The following is a 16,931-nucleotide window of genomic DNA, read 5'->3' as shown; positions in this document are numbered from 1 at the left end:
GATCCGGCAAGTGTGTACACAGTCGATTAAAAATACGCGAGAGTAGGCGACATGTCCTTCATATATATTTTCATTCCAAAATACATTAACTGAGGTACAGTACAAGTGATACCGCATACCGTCCTTTGAGTCCATCACGAATCCTCTCACGGTTGTGATCAGGACGAAAGAGCGTTCAAGGTCGACGTGAAGGATGGCTTTTCGTTGTAATTATCTGATATTCGAAATGCACAAACAAAAATGAGTAAATGTTATGAGGATTACTACAACGTGGTGAATGGAAGAACGGATAAGAACTCACCGTCGAAAAGCAATGCCGCACCCATACCTGGGAACGTTCCCGGGACCCAGGAATAAACATCAGGGATACCCCACGTCGTCTATATTGAGCCATCGTGAGTACGAACGGGGCAAAAAGATTTAGACGTAGATGAAGAAGAGCAGGCGATAAATGGATAGAAGTGGAGACGTACGATTCCGACGCAGCGCGATACGGCTAGACAGGCGTTCACGACGAACGCGTAGTCCGTTGCTTGTTGTTGGAGGTTCGCTTGACTAGCAGGGACAGTCATCTATACAAATTCACACCCACGGCGTCAGACCAGATATTAATGTCGAAGAAAGAGGGGAAAGAGACCTACCCGAACATCCAACTCCGTAATCGCAACATCCACACCGGCATCCGCAAAGCGCTGCAAATTCGCCTGAAGGTCCTGCGGCACCTCTCCCACGATGAAATGACTCTGGAACCCAACACCATCGATAAGATTGGACGCTTTTAGAGATTGGACGAGGGATAATAAGGCATCTGACTTTGCGTTCTCGCCTTCGGTGTTAAAGTCATTCTAAATAAATACGCAAAGTCAGTCCCAAAATAGCTAACTGCGGGGGTATTGGATTGGATAGTCGGATGCGTATGTGTGGGGAAAGGTGGGGAAGAAGGGATGACACACAATGTATAGTTTAGCCGTTGGGTCAGCTGCACGAGCCGTGGTAAAAGCAGTTTCGATATAACTGCTTCCGAGCTGCGTGAGGAATGGGCTTGCACCAAGAGTCCCATCGTCATTGAACGCCTGTCATGGGACACACGAAATACAAAGGACACATGATGAGCAACGAAGAGGTAAGCAGGTAACTCAGAAGTGGAAGAAAAGACTTACCTCATTGACCACGTCCCATGCGAAAGTCTGTCCTTGGAAATGCTGCATCACTGCGCAGCATAGTTAATAATGGGATAGGATGGAAAAGCGCGGTGATAGTGTTATTTTAGTATGGATGATTTACTCACCAGTAGTGATGTGGTTGTTCATCGCGTTGAGAAGGTCGTTCCCGGTAAGCGTTGATACCCATGCCGGTAGCTGGCTAAAGGTTATTAATCAAAGAACATCAGTTACCGAAGATGGATGAGAGATATTATTAATTCTAGTACGTACTTATGCCAAACAAGCGTGTGTCCACGCAGTCTCATATCGTTGGCAACGGCAAACGAGGCAACTACATCTCCCTGCTGGAAGGTGAACATACCCTGGTTCGGCTCAGTCGCGTCCCTGCAGATCGACATCGCACATTAGACACCACTCAACACACATTTGCGCAAAGTAGAATAGACTGCAGAAGTAGGTGAAATAACAAACCATTTCATCTCATTTTCCGGAGTCGCACCACTATATTGCTCTTGAGCGAACAACGCAAACTTCGGGTCACTCGCGTTTTGTAGATGAGGTGTAGCAAGAGCTGCTCCGAAGTAACGAGCCCCGGCAGCTTGCTTCAGCGTTCCTGCTTGACGTTTCGTTGGCGAAGCAATGCTCAACAGGGAGACACTGAGGATGAGAAAGGTCTTGAAGAACATTTTAGACCGAGAGGATAAGAGAGAGTGAGCCTGAGAGTGCTCACAGAGATCGCCGTCTCTTTCCAGGTCAGTTTATATACGATTGACGACCAAGGTGAAAGGTATCAATCATCCCGATGCAGCGTCATCGGGCGGAGGTATATGCACCACTAAAATGCGGGTGTTGTCACTATAGAAGCGAATAGAAGCAAAATCGGCAATTGCGCAAATAGAACAAGAGAACAAGAGGCAAAAAGCGTACCTTGCATTCGAGAAGCAAATATTGAACGAAAAAGTCCGTTGAGAGTGACCCACGCATTCGGAGCACCATGAGCGAGTTCGTCCATTAGGAGTAACGAGTAGCGATCAGCGGATGTTACACGGACGTAGTCTGTCCATGTGATGGGTGTGATGAACGCCGCCAACAACAGTTGTGGGAGAGCTTTGCTAGATTACGGCGTCTGTTAATTATTTTCCAGAACGACTGTCGTCACGAGGCTGTATACGAAGTCATAGCTTGGCAAACTTGGCCTTCTTGTCACATTAGCGGCTGGCTGCTACGGGCCAGTGCATAGCACTGCTGAGCACGGAGTCGGATAAGTTTAGCTGTGATGAGATGAAAGTGCGGTGAAAGGCAGTCGATCTTTTATTATCTGCTTTTCGTCTATCAATACGTGCCTGCGGAAGATGGGAGGCTAATGAGCATGTTGGATTCGCTGGTCGGATCTTAAAGGCTGAAGGCTGAGAAAGCGGATAGAATATTTACTTCCTTTGATGACGTCAACCTATTTTTACAAAGCGAGCCTCTGAATGTCCACTGAAAACAAAGGTTGAATGTCAGAACGAGTTAACGGCTATTTTATGGAAGTTGTTAAGCACGTACTATATTTGCCCTGTCACGCAATCGCCCGGGCAGATTGCAAGACACAGTGATCTGACCTAATATTGACTGAAAATTTTTAAATTATGAAGCTATCTTGTGTGGGAAGCTCTTGCACGCAGAGGTCCTGTCGTAGTTGATGCTGTCCAAACCGAATTTTGTGTCTTAGGAATAAACCGGGGTTGAAGTAGCGAATTGGATTTGATTCCATTTTCAATATTAAGTGTACAGATTAGTCTGTGTTTTCAACAAGCTCTCCACAGACAATGTACTTGTTGGAGAAGTGCTCAATCCATCCTGAAAAGAACGCTAAGCAAAATATCGTCGAAGAGCTCGAGAGTGAATAACGAACCATTCATATTTTCACTGTCAAGAAGAAGATCAAAATTATTTTCAGTATAAGAACGTGTATCCGACAACACACAGCTTACATTTCAGACGGCGTTAGGTCGTCCAATTTATCCAGAGGTTGATCTAATGGCGTGAGCACCTCTAAAAATAAATTAGAAATATAAGCCAGTTATTGTCCGAAATATGCTTACCCGGGTCAAAGGATTGCTTAGCCATTCCACGAGACGCATCTCTACCAGCAAAATTTCCGTATGGGCCCTCTACAATGACAGTTATGGTCAGATAATTACATTATCACCGTGAACGAGAAACCTGCATACCTGGTCCATAGAAGCTTCGTCCGGCGGTAACATCGAAGACCTTCCGGTTAATAGCAAGCAAGATGCGTTGGTTGTTCTGACCATCAAACGGGGCTAAAGTCTTCGGAGTGTACGTCTTGAACAGCAGTGTCGGAGGGTGCGATTTCGGCATCCATGAATAGTTCTGCTTGAACTCGGTCGGCGTCTCACTAGGCTGCGCTGTTGATGGAAATACGATGCGCTGGGTGTAGTACGCAATGACAAGCAGCAGTACAGTATTGATGGGGGCTCCTAAGTCGATGGCCATGGTGGTCGGTGGTGACGAAGCGTGCTGATGACATTGAGCTGACGAGACGCATTTGTTTGTCCTTGTTGACGCGTTTCGCCAGAAATGTATACCATGGCCAACCTGTCCTTGTACTTGTACATCAACCACAACCATCCCCCCGGCTTGTTACACTTCAATCGCTCGTTACGGCGTCCAAAATGAAGAACAGGAATAAGCAGACAAAGTTCCCGGTGGTACGGTTAATATGTGCAATAGTAAACATGACAAGAGGGGCTTATTATTCACTTGCAACAACAGGCACGAATAAAGAAGATTATGCAGAAGGACGAAGAGGTTGGCAAAGTGGCACAGGCAACACCTGTCGTTATCTGTATGTAATACTTGACATTACCGTTATTTGGGAGACTGAATGCTCTTCGTGACAGCGAAAGCGCTGGAACTGTTCCTAGGTATGCTTGTGGAAGAAGCAGCCAAAGTAACAATGGAACGAAACTCGAAACGTGTCGAGTCATATCACTTGTTGGTCCTTTCATCACCCCAAGTTGTGTATGGTATATTGACGTTGATTCGATAGAAAGCACGCTATCGAGCGAACAGATATGCTAGACTTCCTGAAGGAGATCGTCGTCCGCGTTGACGATCCCTCTGCTGGTGGGACAATCGATATCGAGGCAGAAAAGAACGAAGCAAAAAGACGGCGCTCTCAAGGTGCGCCACGTAAGCGAAGAAAGAAGAGCGCAGCCGGGGGTGCTGCTGCAGGTGAGGATGAGGGTGAAGGTGAGAATGCTGAGAACGCATGGATAATGGAGCCAAACACCGCTGGAACGGGCACAGACGGGGAGGAGGATGGCGGAGACACAGATCGAGATTGGGAGTGAAACGTTCCAGTGAGCTAGTCCTTCCAGCAATTCTGAGAAACGTGTATTCTGACACAGACATAGGAGAGTGATTTATTACGATCTTCTACCTTGTATTATCCATATACCAGATACGAAGACATAATGTAGCATTATTTGTACCCATAATCTCGAATATGTTCTTGTTTTTTGACGGCCTGCGACCACGATCTCTGTGCGTAACTTAGTCTTCGCATATTAACGATTTTCGTACTTTGCAGAACATGATGCTAATCCCCAGGCACGTTACCCGAATTCGCGACACAATTACTATTCCTTGACACCCGAAGAATCCGCCCCACCTGATGTCGCTCATTAGCTAATATCCTCCTACAGTAACTGGACAATATAGCATGTAAGCGGCCACCATCTTGTGTTTTGTGGCAACAACGGATTGATATGTTCATTACAAAGCATTGTGTACGCTCTAACCCTTAGGACGAATAGATGAAGCAGTTCGCTCCTGATCATTTCTGGCTAGTTCGCAAGATTCGATGCTCTCAAAAGACAACGGGCTAAATCGTGATTTTTGCAACTTCCCTTTGGCCAGTCTTCTTTACTTGGTGGTATGCGGTATCATGCAATCTCCTCAACTCCGAATAGTGCTCGTCGAATTGCGCATTGCGCTATCCAAGGAAGCGACAATGGTTGTTTTGCAGAATCGAAGCAAAAAGACGATTCGGTCAAGCATCCTGTTCATCACGCAAATATTTCTGCTTTCAGTAGCAAAATAAACTGTGAGACGATCTATTTCGTTCATTCTATCCAATTGATTGATTACATATATTGGTGTTTACGGTTTAAATCTGATCTAGCGTCAACTCATTACTTTCTGTCTCCATTACCCCCTCCGTTCCTCCTGCGTTTCGTGTCCTGTGTGGGGTTGTCATCGGCCTTTTTCCGTTTGACCACCTGTATCTTGCCCTCAGCGACATCTTTCTTTGCCTTCGCTGCAATTTCCTTCGCAGCCGCGTGTGAGCTCGATACAAACGTGACTTCGTGTCCCGCTGCTGCACATCCCGATTCAACAAGTTTTATCGCAGCATCTGTTGCTTCGGATTCGCTTTTGAAAAAGGCAGTCACTTTTCTTTCCTCTTTCGTCTCTTTCGTTGCCTCTTTTATGACTATTGCGGATACAAACCTTAGCACAACATGCATTCTTCGACAGAAGTAAGCGAGGATCCTTACCCCCAAATCGATGTTCGAATATCCCATGTTTCTCTCTGAGGTGCCAGGCGATATTGAATCCATGTTTTCTTGCGACTGGATCACATATATAACAATCAAAAGGACCGTGAATGTGAGTACGCAATAGACTCACAATATCTCAGCTCTGCAACCTGATCCGAATATTTCCCTGCTGTTTCTAATGGCTTTTTAACATCTTGATGTGTAGTGTGTAAAACTGCGAGAGCCTCCCTAAATGCTGCTTCTTGCTCTTCAGGGTCGTTATCGGCATACACCCAAGCAAAAACTTCTTTGAAATCTTGATCCTTAACATCCGTGTAAACTGTGGGCGTATCGTTAATTTCAAGCACGTGGCCGTGGCTTACAAGTAACTATACCTATGTAATCGGTACCTCCTTGCTTTGCTACTTCTCGCATCTTCAAACCCTTGGGGCCAATGACTACAAAATTGGACAGATCAGATGTGAACAAAGTAGACTGTAATGGCATACATTACATTCTGCAAGCCTCTGCTTGTATGTCTTTTCTTCTGATGGTGCAGACCCCGAATCCTCACGCCTTCGATCGGATCGCGGTGCACTGCTTGAATCACCAGTAGGGTGGACATGTGGTTTCCGATGATCTGTCATTATGGTCTAGAATGCGCTCTGGTAACAGTGGCACGAGGTGGATGATGAGTGAAATCTATTCGAGATATCTAGGCCATTTTATATTTGAGAAGATTGCACGGTCATGCGCGCTATCTCTTTCTTAACTTCGGTCAATTCGGATAGTTTCAAGGTATATCACGGTATAACGCCGGAGTTTTTCGGGTAACATGACAGGCTGCCACACTATTTAGATGTACATTGTATACGTTTGTGGCAACAGCGGGTAACACGGTGGCTTTTACATTGGAATACTTAACAATGTAATGCACATTGAAAGTTACAATGTAAACCTGAAGGAGGAAGTTCACGGACTTTGCAGTCAATGCTAAGACTCGCACAACGAATCAACTCCAAACGCTAGTCTAGTCCGTTTGTTTTACACCCTAACTTTGCGAGAAATTATTTATTTCATTTGTTACGAGGTCGTTGTGGCGACTTTTATGTTTATAATTCAACAGAAGCTTTCGTTTCATCCCACATTATTGAACAAAGTTTGCAATCCTAAACGAATATATAAAGTGAAGGATGGTGCTCTGAGGCCAACACTACATAGTATCTCAACTACAGTACTTCGCAAGTACTTCACAATCTCGCTAAGGACTATAATTTCGATAATTTAACACGATGACAAGTAATCCCAGACAACCGAGGGGTCTTTACAGGAGTCGCTATATTGATATGAGCAATTATGCGCTATTTGTAAGCCACCCACAATAGATGGCTTCCATGTAGCCTTTTTGCTTATACTCCACTTCAAATATGTTATGTTAGGTATCAACTGAACAAGCAGAAGATCAAGACCCTCTGCCAGCCCACAACGATGCAAAACTAATGGTTAACTTCTTGAGATGTGTGTCTTTCTAAGTGTTTCTCAGCAATGGAAACTAACTGTTAGTAAAAGCATGCACCTGGTCAAGGACTCACATGAAAATGGTCACAGACAATCCTGATGCGATGAGAAGCCTTGGTCTAGCGGAAGTCAAACCGTCTTCTGTTGAAAATATTAAGCAGCAAATGAGTTGGCTTGTCGCACATGAACTTAAGGAGTTAAACAGGAGATTCTTCTATTGTAAGTGTACTGTATATTCATCAGTGTCACTCTGCTGACTTATCATATAAGACTCTGGACATGGAACGAGTGATGAACATCATGGGCATCATAAATACTGTACGTTCAGAATAGGATCATAACTATGTTAATTTAATTATTCTTTTCAGCAATCTTTGCTTGGGAGAATGATAGCTCTCATAAAGTTGATGATGCGGTTAGTTACATACAATCAGTGGTTCAAGCAATATCTCTAACCTCATACCCTTTCATTAGACTATCTATAGAAAATTGGTTAGTTCATTTGCCCAGCAAGCATTTATAATTGAACACCCCTGGATCTTACAAAGCAACTTTTAGGTTGAACCTTTGAGAAACGAAAAAACTGTATTGTTTGTATGTAGTTCAATACAGCACTACTGGTATATACTAATATAATCTACTTCTAGGCAATGTTCGATGTATGTAGTAATAATATAAGGTAAAGGATAATACTGAGCATTATTCTTAGAGTTGCAACTCTGGAAGGATCATAGGCAAGTATACTAGTCTCTAAATTTAGCTTACTCCTTGTATTGAAAGAGACAAATGAATATAGATCTGCCATATGAAGTTCACATGGGCGAGGTTTGTTAAATATCTACTTGTTTTCTATTTTATTGACTGTCTCCACAGGTAGATCTACTTGAAGAACCTACAATAGTTTTTCAAAGTGTGGCTCATGTATCTAAAACTCCAGAAGAGCTTCATAACAAAAGAGTTGTATGTTCTTCTCTTAAATTTATTCTTAAAAAAATTTGTTACAGTAAAGCACTTATAGATATTACTTACTGCATGTGAGCATGATCAAGTAGCTGAAGTTGATCATCCTGTGATTCAAGAAGGAATCAGTCAACAGGAACTGCCAGAGCAGTACAGTATGCTTACATGGGTATGCTTGAACTTACACTAAATTAGATTTTATTCTTTGCTAATACACAAAGTATACTAGTTCTTTAATGAAGTTATGAAGAACAAGAAGAGGATAAAGGCAAGGGACCTTATTTATTACATCAGGTAATGCAGTATCTATATTCTTGACTTCTGGGACTAGAATCAACTTGCCATCCACCTCTCTCCCTCATTTCTCAGGGTTTATCTTGATAATGTCAACAGAGATTTAGATCAGAGACCACAACTCAAGTTTAGTTGGCAACCAGTAAGCATCCGAATACTCTACATATATGTTAGGTGCTAACAAGGATGAATGCTAGCCAAACGCAGATAGAGTTGTCATCTCATTCAAATACACAGAAAGGCGATAAATGCAAAACCAGTGATAAAGCAGAGAGAAGATACGTATTATACAAATGAATGATCAATGTAGTGAGCTATTGAGATAGATGAATAAAATAGAACTTTCAGAAGTGATCATTACAATAACAGCAATAAATGATTACTATTAGAAAGTGTTAGCGTACTCACTAGTATTTCTGCTGCCGAATTTGCCCACACCTGTGAGCAAATAGAGGTGCTTAGGATTTAAAGGAATTTATTTATGCGCACAACAGTCCGGCGTTGAGCTCTTGAGCTCCGCATTGCATTCTAAAATGCTTTGCTTCAAACTCAAAGTGAAAGTTCCGGGAACGGAATGGCAAACTACGTGTGGCTTAAAGCTGTACAAGTGTGAAATTAGGCTCCTGTATAGTGATGGATCAAGAAGAGCAGTATAGCTGACGGCTGAGGGTAGCAGTAATAAAGACTAATAGAGGTCTTAATATAATCAGAGAGACTCTATGAGCTTCGTACTAGTAGGCTGGGTTGTGCCACTCAGTACTCAATACATTTATTTATAATCAAGATACTTGAACTGCTAAGACGGATAATCGGGAAAAGTTACTTATAGTTGCTTGCAAGAGTAAGCTACCAATATTGAAGTTGGGGGCTGTCAAATAATCTCAGGTTTACAATAGAAATAAAATGGACGTACTGTCTACTTAACGATGAAATCTGCCCAGTTCAACATACTGTACTTACTGTAAGTATTCCAGATTGTGATCTGCAAAAAATAATGGACTTTGTCCTTGATGCTTTGTGTACATGAGCAACAAAAATCATTCAAAACTCACACATACTTTTGTGTTGCAAATCAGCTGATCTTCTCAGTAACATTGTGGTGAGGTTTGCAAGATCCATAAAGTCTGCTGGACTCAGCTGCAAAGTTGTAACGCTCAACGCATTCAGATCGGCCCAGATAATCCGACAATGTCTCAGTTAGGTATTGTATTACATCTTTATTAGGGTACAGACAATTTAGTGGAAGTGATATTGTACATTACAGAATGTTACTGTTTGGATTCTGATTGGACTAATTTGCATTATTTCTAGTTTCAAGTGGCTCTCAATTTTGGTTACACAATATCTGAGCAAGTAGACTTTGGTTGATTGGGCAAGTTATCTAGGGAGCAATCAGGCTATACAAGGTTTTACTCTGTGCCTTTCTTTTGCAAGATCTCCAAATTGGTTACCCAGCTAGTATTTTAGTTCAACACAGATGTTGACTTATTATACTGAAAACATGTTATAATATGAAAGAAGTGTTAATGGAACCATATAAGTTCCTCTGCAATCTTGTCATAATCCACCAAATATAGCTCTCCTGTCATAGCATATATATTATTGTACTAAATACTCTTTACATGTCGAACGATTCTCCCTCAGACATCTTGGGGTTTTGGGCCTGAATCTCTTCAAGATATCTCTCCCTATAGAATTTGAACGTCTTATTCACCTTATGTTGCAGTTTTCCTCTTGCTTGATAACATGCTTTGGTACTAGATTCACCTGAACCAGTTATGGATTCACCTGTAGGATGCAAATTGGCATCTAGTTTCGCTGCTAATATTTAGTACATGTTAATTCCCTACATATGCAGAATACGGCTCACTAAGAATAACTTCATGTTTCTTAGAGGAACTCTTGCTGTTGTAAAGCCACTGCAGACTGTAGTTCTCCCTAGCAGCGTCTGAATGGATACGTTATTTCACATTCTAACTGCTAGTGTCTGACAATGTATAATGAAACTTACAATATCGAAGTTCTGCAATAGGATCTAGATAGATGTTAATTGTTTATTTATCTTCCAGGAATACAGTACTAACCTTGGACTGTGAGATCATGTTTTCCGCCTGGGAGCTGCATCTTTAGAATCTTGAAAATGTCGTGGAATGCTTCGTCCTTGGTAAATTGGTCTTGTCTGCTAGAGTCCCAGGATAGAATCTCTTTGACACCTTTTGGGCCTTCAACGCTCCTGTAGACTAAAGTAAATAAATGCTGTTAAGACGTAGCCTTCAGCAATGCAAGGGATATATTTACCCATCAAGCTTAAGTCTCCATCTTCTTTAATACTCTCATCGATTTCCACATTGTTAAAATCATTGGGATGCTTCTGTATCACTAAATATAAATCAAGAGGATAGATAATATCAGATGATAGTTTTGCAGATAACAGGTCGAACATTACAATTGCGGCATTCTTTCTGCCAATGTCCATCAGCAGCAGGAGCGGGACTAGCTGATCTGCTGTGTGTGTGGGGGACACGATCATGATGTCTTGTTGGAGTTTCTCTTCCAGAAGTTGCGTGACTTGAACTTGGCATATTTGGTTGTAATATAAGTTGTTGTAATATAAGTTGTAATGTATTTCAGGCTGTCAGATGAGAGAAGTGAGGTGTGCTCGACTCGGAAAGAAGAAGAAATGCTTAGATTAAATAGCTAAGATCTAACGCTGACCAAGCATGCTATATACCTTAAACAATGGTGTTTCGGAAGCACATTGCGACGGTAGTGTGAGGCAAACTTGCGGCTAATTCGGTCGATTGAGCGCTCACAGTGGTCTACCTGTGAAACAAGCCACTGACCGTTTGACACCTATGTTTAGCGTGGGCATCTGCGGAATGCCTTGCGCAATGCGGACTAGACAGCAACCTACAGGAGCATAGCTCAATTCTGACCCGAAGTAGCCGACCCTCTGCTCCTCTTCACTGTGGACACTTGCCAAACGCAGAGCAATGTCATCGATGAACATACAGGGAAATCAGGTGGCGAAGCCCGTGTTGCAATGTCTGTAGCAAAGTGACTCTTGGCGTATGGACATTATAGATTTGCAATATGTGGGATCGAGTCCGTTACTCTGCGCGTTTGCCACGAGAGACGAGGGGAAAGCACGTTGGTATTTCTACATTTGTCAAGGTAGATTGGTGGAAATAGACAAATGCATTGAAGTATAGGCTTTGAGAATTCCGTTATTAATATTCAGATAGATAAGAACACAATACACTAGTCACAGCTTAGCTCGGCAATTTCCGAGAACACTGTTAGGCAATTAGCCTAAGAAAGGACTCGGAATAGCGGCATGTCAGATTTGGATCAAGTTTGAGGTTGCTCCGACGTGCACTTCCAGAGAAAATTTGTTTAAACAGATTTGAAGCTCCGTGTTTTCCGGGAAATTGTGCAAAGGTCAAAAATAAAGTATAGTGGCCCGAGTTGATCAACCCGTCTCATACCGACTTTGCAACTAAATTAAGCGACTCGGATTCTTTATGTTTAAAAAAAAACACATGTAATTTACCTGTTAGAAGAAATAATTCGACTGTGATGGGGACGTGCATGAAAGGCTGAAAGCTAATGAGTATCCCGACACAGGAAACATAACAGTACAAGAACAGGCAAACTCTCGATCTGTAGTTCGCACTCTGGTATACAATATATGAAATTCTATGTTCCGACGGACCGCATTGTTCAATGCACACCATCTGTGCTCATTCTGTCACAAGTATACTAATGTCAACTTCGGGATCCTTAATTTGGATAACGGAAGGAGGTCTGGGACTTGCCCAGCCACGAAAAGGGTGTATCGGGTATATGCAGTTTCAATAATGTGAAACATTTATGAAACATGCATGTATACAGAACAGCGACGTATCCAATTCGTTCAAATTACCAATGGTAGATTAATGAGAAGGCCCCAGAAAATGTGGATTCACACAATTTGAGTAATAATAGCAAAGGAAACCCCCATGCTTTAAGTTGCTTATTGTTTCATATAATCACATTCTTGCTAGTAATATTTGAAATTGTATATATCTGTGATATCGACCTTGCAAATTACAAAGTGCATTATTGCCACAGTGTTCAGATCGCATAATTACTTGACAGTATAAAAAGGTGTGTATAGTACCAACTAATGTTTACTTTAGAACCTACTTCTACTGACTCTCTCCTAGTTATCAACAAATCAGCAAGGTCATTTTAGCAATATATCCAATAGAACAAGACTATGTCAGTGCATAAAGTTCAGAAGGCATCTGAGAGCCAATCATCTTTGAGTAAAAGTGGACAGAGAAAGTCACCAGAAACTCCTACAAAAATAACACATAGAGTATTGCTAGTAAGTAATGTATAATTTCCAGCTTAGCTTAACAGTCTTTAGTCTAATGTTCATAACTCTAGGCAGGAATCAAAGTTGGTAGAAAATTTGATCTGGAGCCTGGGGTACATAGTGTTGATTCTATGAAAGACTTTATAACACAAGGTTAGTTTCTAAGATATATTTATAAGAAAACATACTTATTTATTATTTATAGATTGTGATATAGATATAAGTTGCATAAAAATCCGAGTAGATGAATACTCAGAGGGAACATCAGGCACAGAACATCCTTATGGTCCTCTTAGTAAAAGTTCATTCTTGAATGAGCTCAGAATACTTTCTGCCCCTTCTGAGCAGAATGGAGTTAATAGTTGTTTATTGTATTGTATGTTACATTTATTTACAAAGATCGAGTCTCTAACAATATTATTAAAAGACTTTGGACATGGTGCAAGAGTTAATAAAAATGAGGTACATACAGGTGAATTATTGTCTTTCAGTTAATTAGAAAATCTACTAAAGTAAAATTATAGTAATACAAGCAAATAAAGAAGACAGTGAACATAAAGAGCTTGTTAATAATAAGGTTAGTAAATAGTAAATATTAAAATATAGTGTATTATGTCTAACTTCTGTTACAATTACTAGGAAATATGGGAAAAATTAGTTAGTCAAATCCTTTATTTACTATATAGTATTCTAATTTATTTTTAGATAGAGTATTTTCCATCTAAATCAACTTCAAGACTTCTTGTAAGTTATATTATTCTACACATTTGTTTAATATATAGACTTATAACACAAAATTGTTAGGCAATCTTTGATGTAAGCTTTTTTTCAAATTCTAAAGAAATAATACATTAAAATTTAATAGGCTTGTAATACTGGAAATATAATAGGTAAGAGTATTATTGTTGTTGACAAACCAGAAATTGTAATAATATTCTACTCTTAAGATATGTTATATGAGGTACTATATATAATCTGACTTTCTAACTTATATATTTGAGAATAATGGTTTTAAAGACACATATAGAGAATGATTTACTAGAGATTAAAGAAAATAAAGGGATAAGCCCAGAGAAACACCAAATACTTCAAGATAAAAGAGTGGTAAGCATTCCTGAATTAATCTACATGTACATGTCTTACTAAGTGTTTTGTAGATTCTAATTACTGCAGCAAGCCCTGATGAGAAAGCAAAAGGCTTTAGGCCAAGAACTACTCCAAGAAGAGTATATGGGCATTTAACATATGTAGGTCTAGTCTTTTAAACAGTATACTATAATATTTGAACTAATTAATATGTATTCTAGGCATGGAAAATGGTCATAGGTAATCCTTAATACAACATCATGATAATAAGATTTTCATACACTTATTTAGCACCTATGCTTAAAAAGCAAAAAGTAAAGAAAATCAACATTGAAGACCTTGTTTATCTCCTTAGGTATTATTCATAATCTCTGAGTACACGGATATCCTCTATTAATATTAATATTCGAAAAGCCACCAGATTAAACAACAGGGTAGTCCACAAACGATTCAACTCAAGACAAGTTTCAAACCTGTAGGGATCAAATCAACTGCACCAGTCTCTATTACAATGCTTACTACTAGTCTTATTTTAGGATAACAAGACCTACATTTACTTCAAATTACCGGATCCGGATCCTGAGGAGAGCGGCCCTACACCTCGGCCTGAACCGTCGGCCTCAGGATCAAAGGACCTAGCTCGGAAAGCAAGCACAGCAAGCCTTAAGGAACCGAGTACATCAGGCCTAGCCAAGAAAGGAAGCTCCTCTAGCATTCGTAGTCGCATGCAGCCGAAGAAGCCCAAAAAAGATGGTTCTACTGATGTTACACAGGAGATGCAAGACATGCATCTCCATGATAAACACAAGGAGGAGCGATAGACGAGTTTGAGTTTATTTGAGAAATAATAGAAACATAAAGGGCTTTAGGGATCAGCATCTCAATGAACTGTACTTATTTAGATAGAACAAACGATTTAAATGAAAAAATATAATTTATGCAATCTGTTGCCTTTGGAGTCCTCATAATAACTATCTATCTATATCCTACAAGCTTTAGTCATGAGCAAACTACTTCAAGTTTTCCGTGTTCTGCATCGCGAGCGAAATGGCGTACTTGGCCTCCTATCTCATCTTGTATCAGTAAGAGAGCCAAATACTTCCGGTGAATGATATTGCTTCAAGTCTTGCATTTAAGAAAGTGTTGATAAAGGCGAGATAAAACCATAAAACCATTTCCAGGATGATCTCTAGAGAATCCGAGGCTCACCACTGACTGTGGCAAGGTAAACGTACCACACCTCACACTGACCATCCGTTCGCGTGTCGATTCAGCAGTCATGTTATGGAGCAGAAATTACCTAACTTGAAATATAACATTGTAATTCGTGCTTAAGCATATGTTCGCTACAACTTATGAAGCTTTTGAGAGTTAACAACTAGAGAATATCTAAAAATGATCACTGTTTGTTTTAAATTATATGCCTTTATTTTTTTTTTTTTCGTTAGAAATTTTAACTAATCCGTTTTTCATCTCAACATTTCGGATGCATTCATTAATAATTTATCAATGCCAGTTATTAAATTGCCAATACATTGCGTGCACTACAATTAATTGCATATCATCTTTATTTGCGGAAATCTGAAAGGATTGGGTGTAGGGAAGGATTCAATTGATTTGTGCCAATCCTTAACAGCCTCCAATCTCTGATCGAATGCGAAAGGAAACTTTTTATTTAGACGTTCCTGGAATGCTGCCTTGAGCCGGAGAACTGCATTACTCCTCATCTGGTCTTCTTCAGTCAAGAATTCCGCTCCATTTTCTCTATTACACACTATCATTTAGTTAGACAATACATTTTGAGCAGAGTAAGGGCCGGGGAATTGACAGACTTATAAACCGATGAATGTCTTCCTTTTCAGCAGTTAAATCGCAATACCAATGAAGGTCGAAGCCTTCATTGCGCGCAACTGAACAATTCAGATGAAAGTAATATTGAGCAATCCTTGGGAGTAATGAGAACCGTGTGCTCTTACAGTAGCGAAGCTCTGGTAATTCATCTAGAAGCAATTTCAATACTGATCAGTATCTTGTAATATAAATGACATAACCTTGTGTATAGCATCTGTCAGCAATTACTATAGTCTTCAAGACTTGACGCATCTCTCTAAACATGTCCTCTCTTCCCATATAATTGTCCCGTCCAGTTTGCCATGCAAATATCTCTCGAGTATTCGGACCTTTCTGTATAAATACTATACACAGAAGCTCTGTTAGTAATACAAGAACGTTGACTCATTAAAGACATTAGATACCTATCATCTCAAGGCTACCAGGTTTTCTCTCCTCGTGGTATTGCAAGTTCAAGTGACGGAAAGGTGTTACCATCAGCACTTCAGAAATAGAAGAAATAACACAGGGTTTAGTTAGATTAAGTATTTGGCAAATAATGATGAACATACACCTGCGAAACCTCAGTTCATGCGGCCCAGGCCTTATGGGCTGAGGATGAAGGTCCGCAGGCGGCAGTTGTGGGCTCGGTGGTTCAGAGTGGTGTACCGAAGGAGACCTTGACCTTGGCATTAGGGCTTATCTAGGCTGTTGTAGAGCAGTTATCCAGTGATGAACTGTTATATAGAAGGAGTAAGTATGACTCGGTTCAATACACTTATAGGAGTGGGAACGGCGCTCTCTGTCCAATTCGAAGCAGAGCCACGGGTACTTAACAGACGTACTACCTATGCAACTTCTGACAATAGACCGATATTTGTGTTCGTGAGATGGATCAATGACAGGAAAGGTATTATACGTGACGTAAATATCAGCCCTCCAAAGTGGCAGTAAACCTGCGGCACTCATCGAAGGGACCAGTCGTATCGAATTTGCAATTTCGTACCCAGTGCGAGCACCGAGCGCCGACATGCCTTACACGTCAGATTAAACGTCTTTCAGGGTTGGCTCCTGGCATTCGTCCCTTGTGACTATTCAAACCTCAACGACGGTCAAATCGATCCGGGCTGCAACAGCAAATGATTGGATGTGATATGAATTGAATGG

At 40.9% G+C, this 16,931-nt stretch overlaps 7 protein-coding genes across 7 annotated transcripts; 2 read left to right on the top strand and 5 right to left on the bottom strand.

Moving 5' to 3' along the window:
- Nucleotides 1-158: 158 nt before the first annotated feature.
- FOMMEDRAFT_135951 (uncharacterized protein) lies at nucleotides 159-1,849 on the bottom strand (the record flags this gene model as incomplete). The annotated part of the gene is made up of 9 exons (XM_007269069.1): nucleotides 159-214; nucleotides 302-380; nucleotides 474-572; nucleotides 642-845; nucleotides 954-1,073; nucleotides 1,161-1,210; nucleotides 1,289-1,358; nucleotides 1,430-1,547; nucleotides 1,635-1,849. The coding sequence occupies 9 exons, from the start codon at nucleotides 1,847-1,849 to the stop codon at nucleotides 159-161; spliced, it is 1,011 nt and encodes a 336-aa protein (XP_007269131.1).
- Nucleotides 1,850-2,889: 1,040 nt separating this feature from the next.
- FOMMEDRAFT_22191 (cytochrome b5) lies at nucleotides 2,890-3,673 on the bottom strand. The gene is made up of 5 exons (XM_007269068.1): nucleotides 3,380-3,673; nucleotides 3,251-3,319; nucleotides 3,140-3,200; nucleotides 3,061-3,074; nucleotides 2,890-3,005 (listed from the first exon to the last, which is right to left on the bottom strand). Exons 1-5 carry the CDS (start codon nucleotides 3,663-3,665, stop codon nucleotides 2,941-2,943), a joined length of 495 nt encoding a protein of 164 aa, XP_007269130.1. The 5' UTR covers nucleotides 3,666-3,673; the 3' UTR covers nucleotides 2,890-2,940.
- Nucleotides 3,674-3,785: 112 nt separating this feature from the next.
- On the top strand, nucleotides 3,786-4,651 carry FOMMEDRAFT_142314 (histone-fold-containing protein). Its single transcript, XM_007269067.1, has 5 exons — nucleotides 3,786-3,880; nucleotides 3,945-4,017; nucleotides 4,073-4,166; nucleotides 4,222-4,534; nucleotides 4,589-4,651. The coding sequence occupies exons 1-4, from the start codon at nucleotides 3,845-3,847 to the stop codon at nucleotides 4,523-4,525; spliced, it is 507 nt and encodes a 168-aa protein (XP_007269129.1). The 5' UTR covers nucleotides 3,786-3,844; the 3' UTR covers nucleotides 4,526-4,534; nucleotides 4,589-4,651.
- A 717-nt stretch (nucleotides 4,652-5,368) lies between these two features.
- On the bottom strand, nucleotides 5,369-6,360 carry FOMMEDRAFT_159028 (uncharacterized protein; the record flags this gene model as incomplete). The annotated part of the gene is made up of 5 exons (XM_007269066.1): nucleotides 5,369-5,667; nucleotides 5,732-5,806; nucleotides 5,865-6,053; nucleotides 6,109-6,171; nucleotides 6,228-6,360. 5 exons carry the CDS (start codon nucleotides 6,358-6,360, stop codon nucleotides 5,369-5,371), a joined length of 759 nt encoding a protein of 252 aa, XP_007269128.1.
- Nucleotides 6,361-7,005: 645 nt separating this feature from the next.
- Nucleotides 7,006-8,782, top strand: FOMMEDRAFT_30426 (uncharacterized protein; the record flags this gene model as incomplete). Its single annotated transcript, XM_007269065.1, has 13 exons — nucleotides 7,006-7,080; nucleotides 7,153-7,231; nucleotides 7,322-7,450; nucleotides 7,502-7,549; nucleotides 7,600-7,646; nucleotides 7,790-7,825; nucleotides 7,879-7,890; nucleotides 8,012-8,056; nucleotides 8,105-8,191; nucleotides 8,250-8,360; nucleotides 8,421-8,485; nucleotides 8,561-8,627; nucleotides 8,660-8,782. 13 exons carry the CDS (start codon nucleotides 7,006-7,008, stop codon nucleotides 8,780-8,782), a joined length of 924 nt encoding a protein of 307 aa, XP_007269127.1.
- Nucleotides 8,783-9,894: 1,112 nt separating this feature from the next.
- FOMMEDRAFT_30425 (uncharacterized protein) lies at nucleotides 9,895-11,495 on the bottom strand (the record flags this gene model as incomplete). The annotated part of the gene is made up of 7 exons (XM_007269064.1): nucleotides 9,895-9,940; nucleotides 10,108-10,273; nucleotides 10,356-10,433; nucleotides 10,497-10,520; nucleotides 10,570-10,725; nucleotides 10,784-11,117; nucleotides 11,400-11,495. 7 exons carry the CDS (start codon nucleotides 11,493-11,495, stop codon nucleotides 9,895-9,897), a joined length of 900 nt encoding a protein of 299 aa, XP_007269126.1.
- A 4,708-nt stretch (nucleotides 11,496-16,203) lies between these two features.
- FOMMEDRAFT_159025 (uncharacterized protein) lies at nucleotides 16,204-16,457 on the bottom strand (the record flags this gene model as incomplete). The annotated part of the gene is made up of 2 exons (XM_007269063.1): nucleotides 16,204-16,267; nucleotides 16,339-16,457. 2 exons carry the CDS (start codon nucleotides 16,455-16,457, stop codon nucleotides 16,204-16,206), a joined length of 183 nt encoding a protein of 60 aa, XP_007269125.1.
- Between the last annotated feature and the right edge of the window lie 474 nt (nucleotides 16,458-16,931).

Source organism: Fomitiporia mediterranea, assembly GCF_000271605.1.
Source record: "Fomitiporia mediterranea MF3/22 unplaced genomic scaffold FOMMEscaffold_9, whole genome shotgun sequence".
In the NCBI taxonomy this organism is placed as follows: Eukaryota; Fungi; Basidiomycota; class Agaricomycetes; order Hymenochaetales; family Hymenochaetaceae; genus Fomitiporia; species Fomitiporia mediterranea.
Note: the sequence above shows the minus strand (reverse complement) of the source record. Positions and strands in the feature narration are given on the sequence as shown.

Coding starts and splice junctions, on each gene's coding strand:
- FOMMEDRAFT_22191 (XM_007269068.1), bottom strand. CDS start 3,665: ATGGCCATCGACTTAGGAGCCCCCATCAATACTGTACTGCTGCTTGTC. Junction 3,320..3,379: donor ACGAAGCTTCTATGGACCAG/GTATGCAGGTTT, acceptor CTGTCATTGTAG/AGGGCCCATACGGAAATTTT. Junction 3,201..3,250: donor TAAGCAATCCTTTGACCCGG/GTAAGCATATTT, acceptor ATTTATTTTTAG/AGGTGCTCACGCCATTAGAT.
- FOMMEDRAFT_142314 (XM_007269067.1), top strand. CDS start 3,845: ATGAAGAACAGGAATAAGCAGACAAAGTTCCCGGTG. Junction 4,018..4,072: donor GGCAACACCTGTCGTTATCT/GTATGTAATACT, acceptor TCTTCGTGACAG/CGAAAGCGCTGGAACTGTTC. Junction 4,167..4,221: donor CGTGTCGAGTCATATCACTT/GTTGGTCCTTTC, acceptor TTGATTCGATAG/AAAGCACGCTATCGAGCGAA.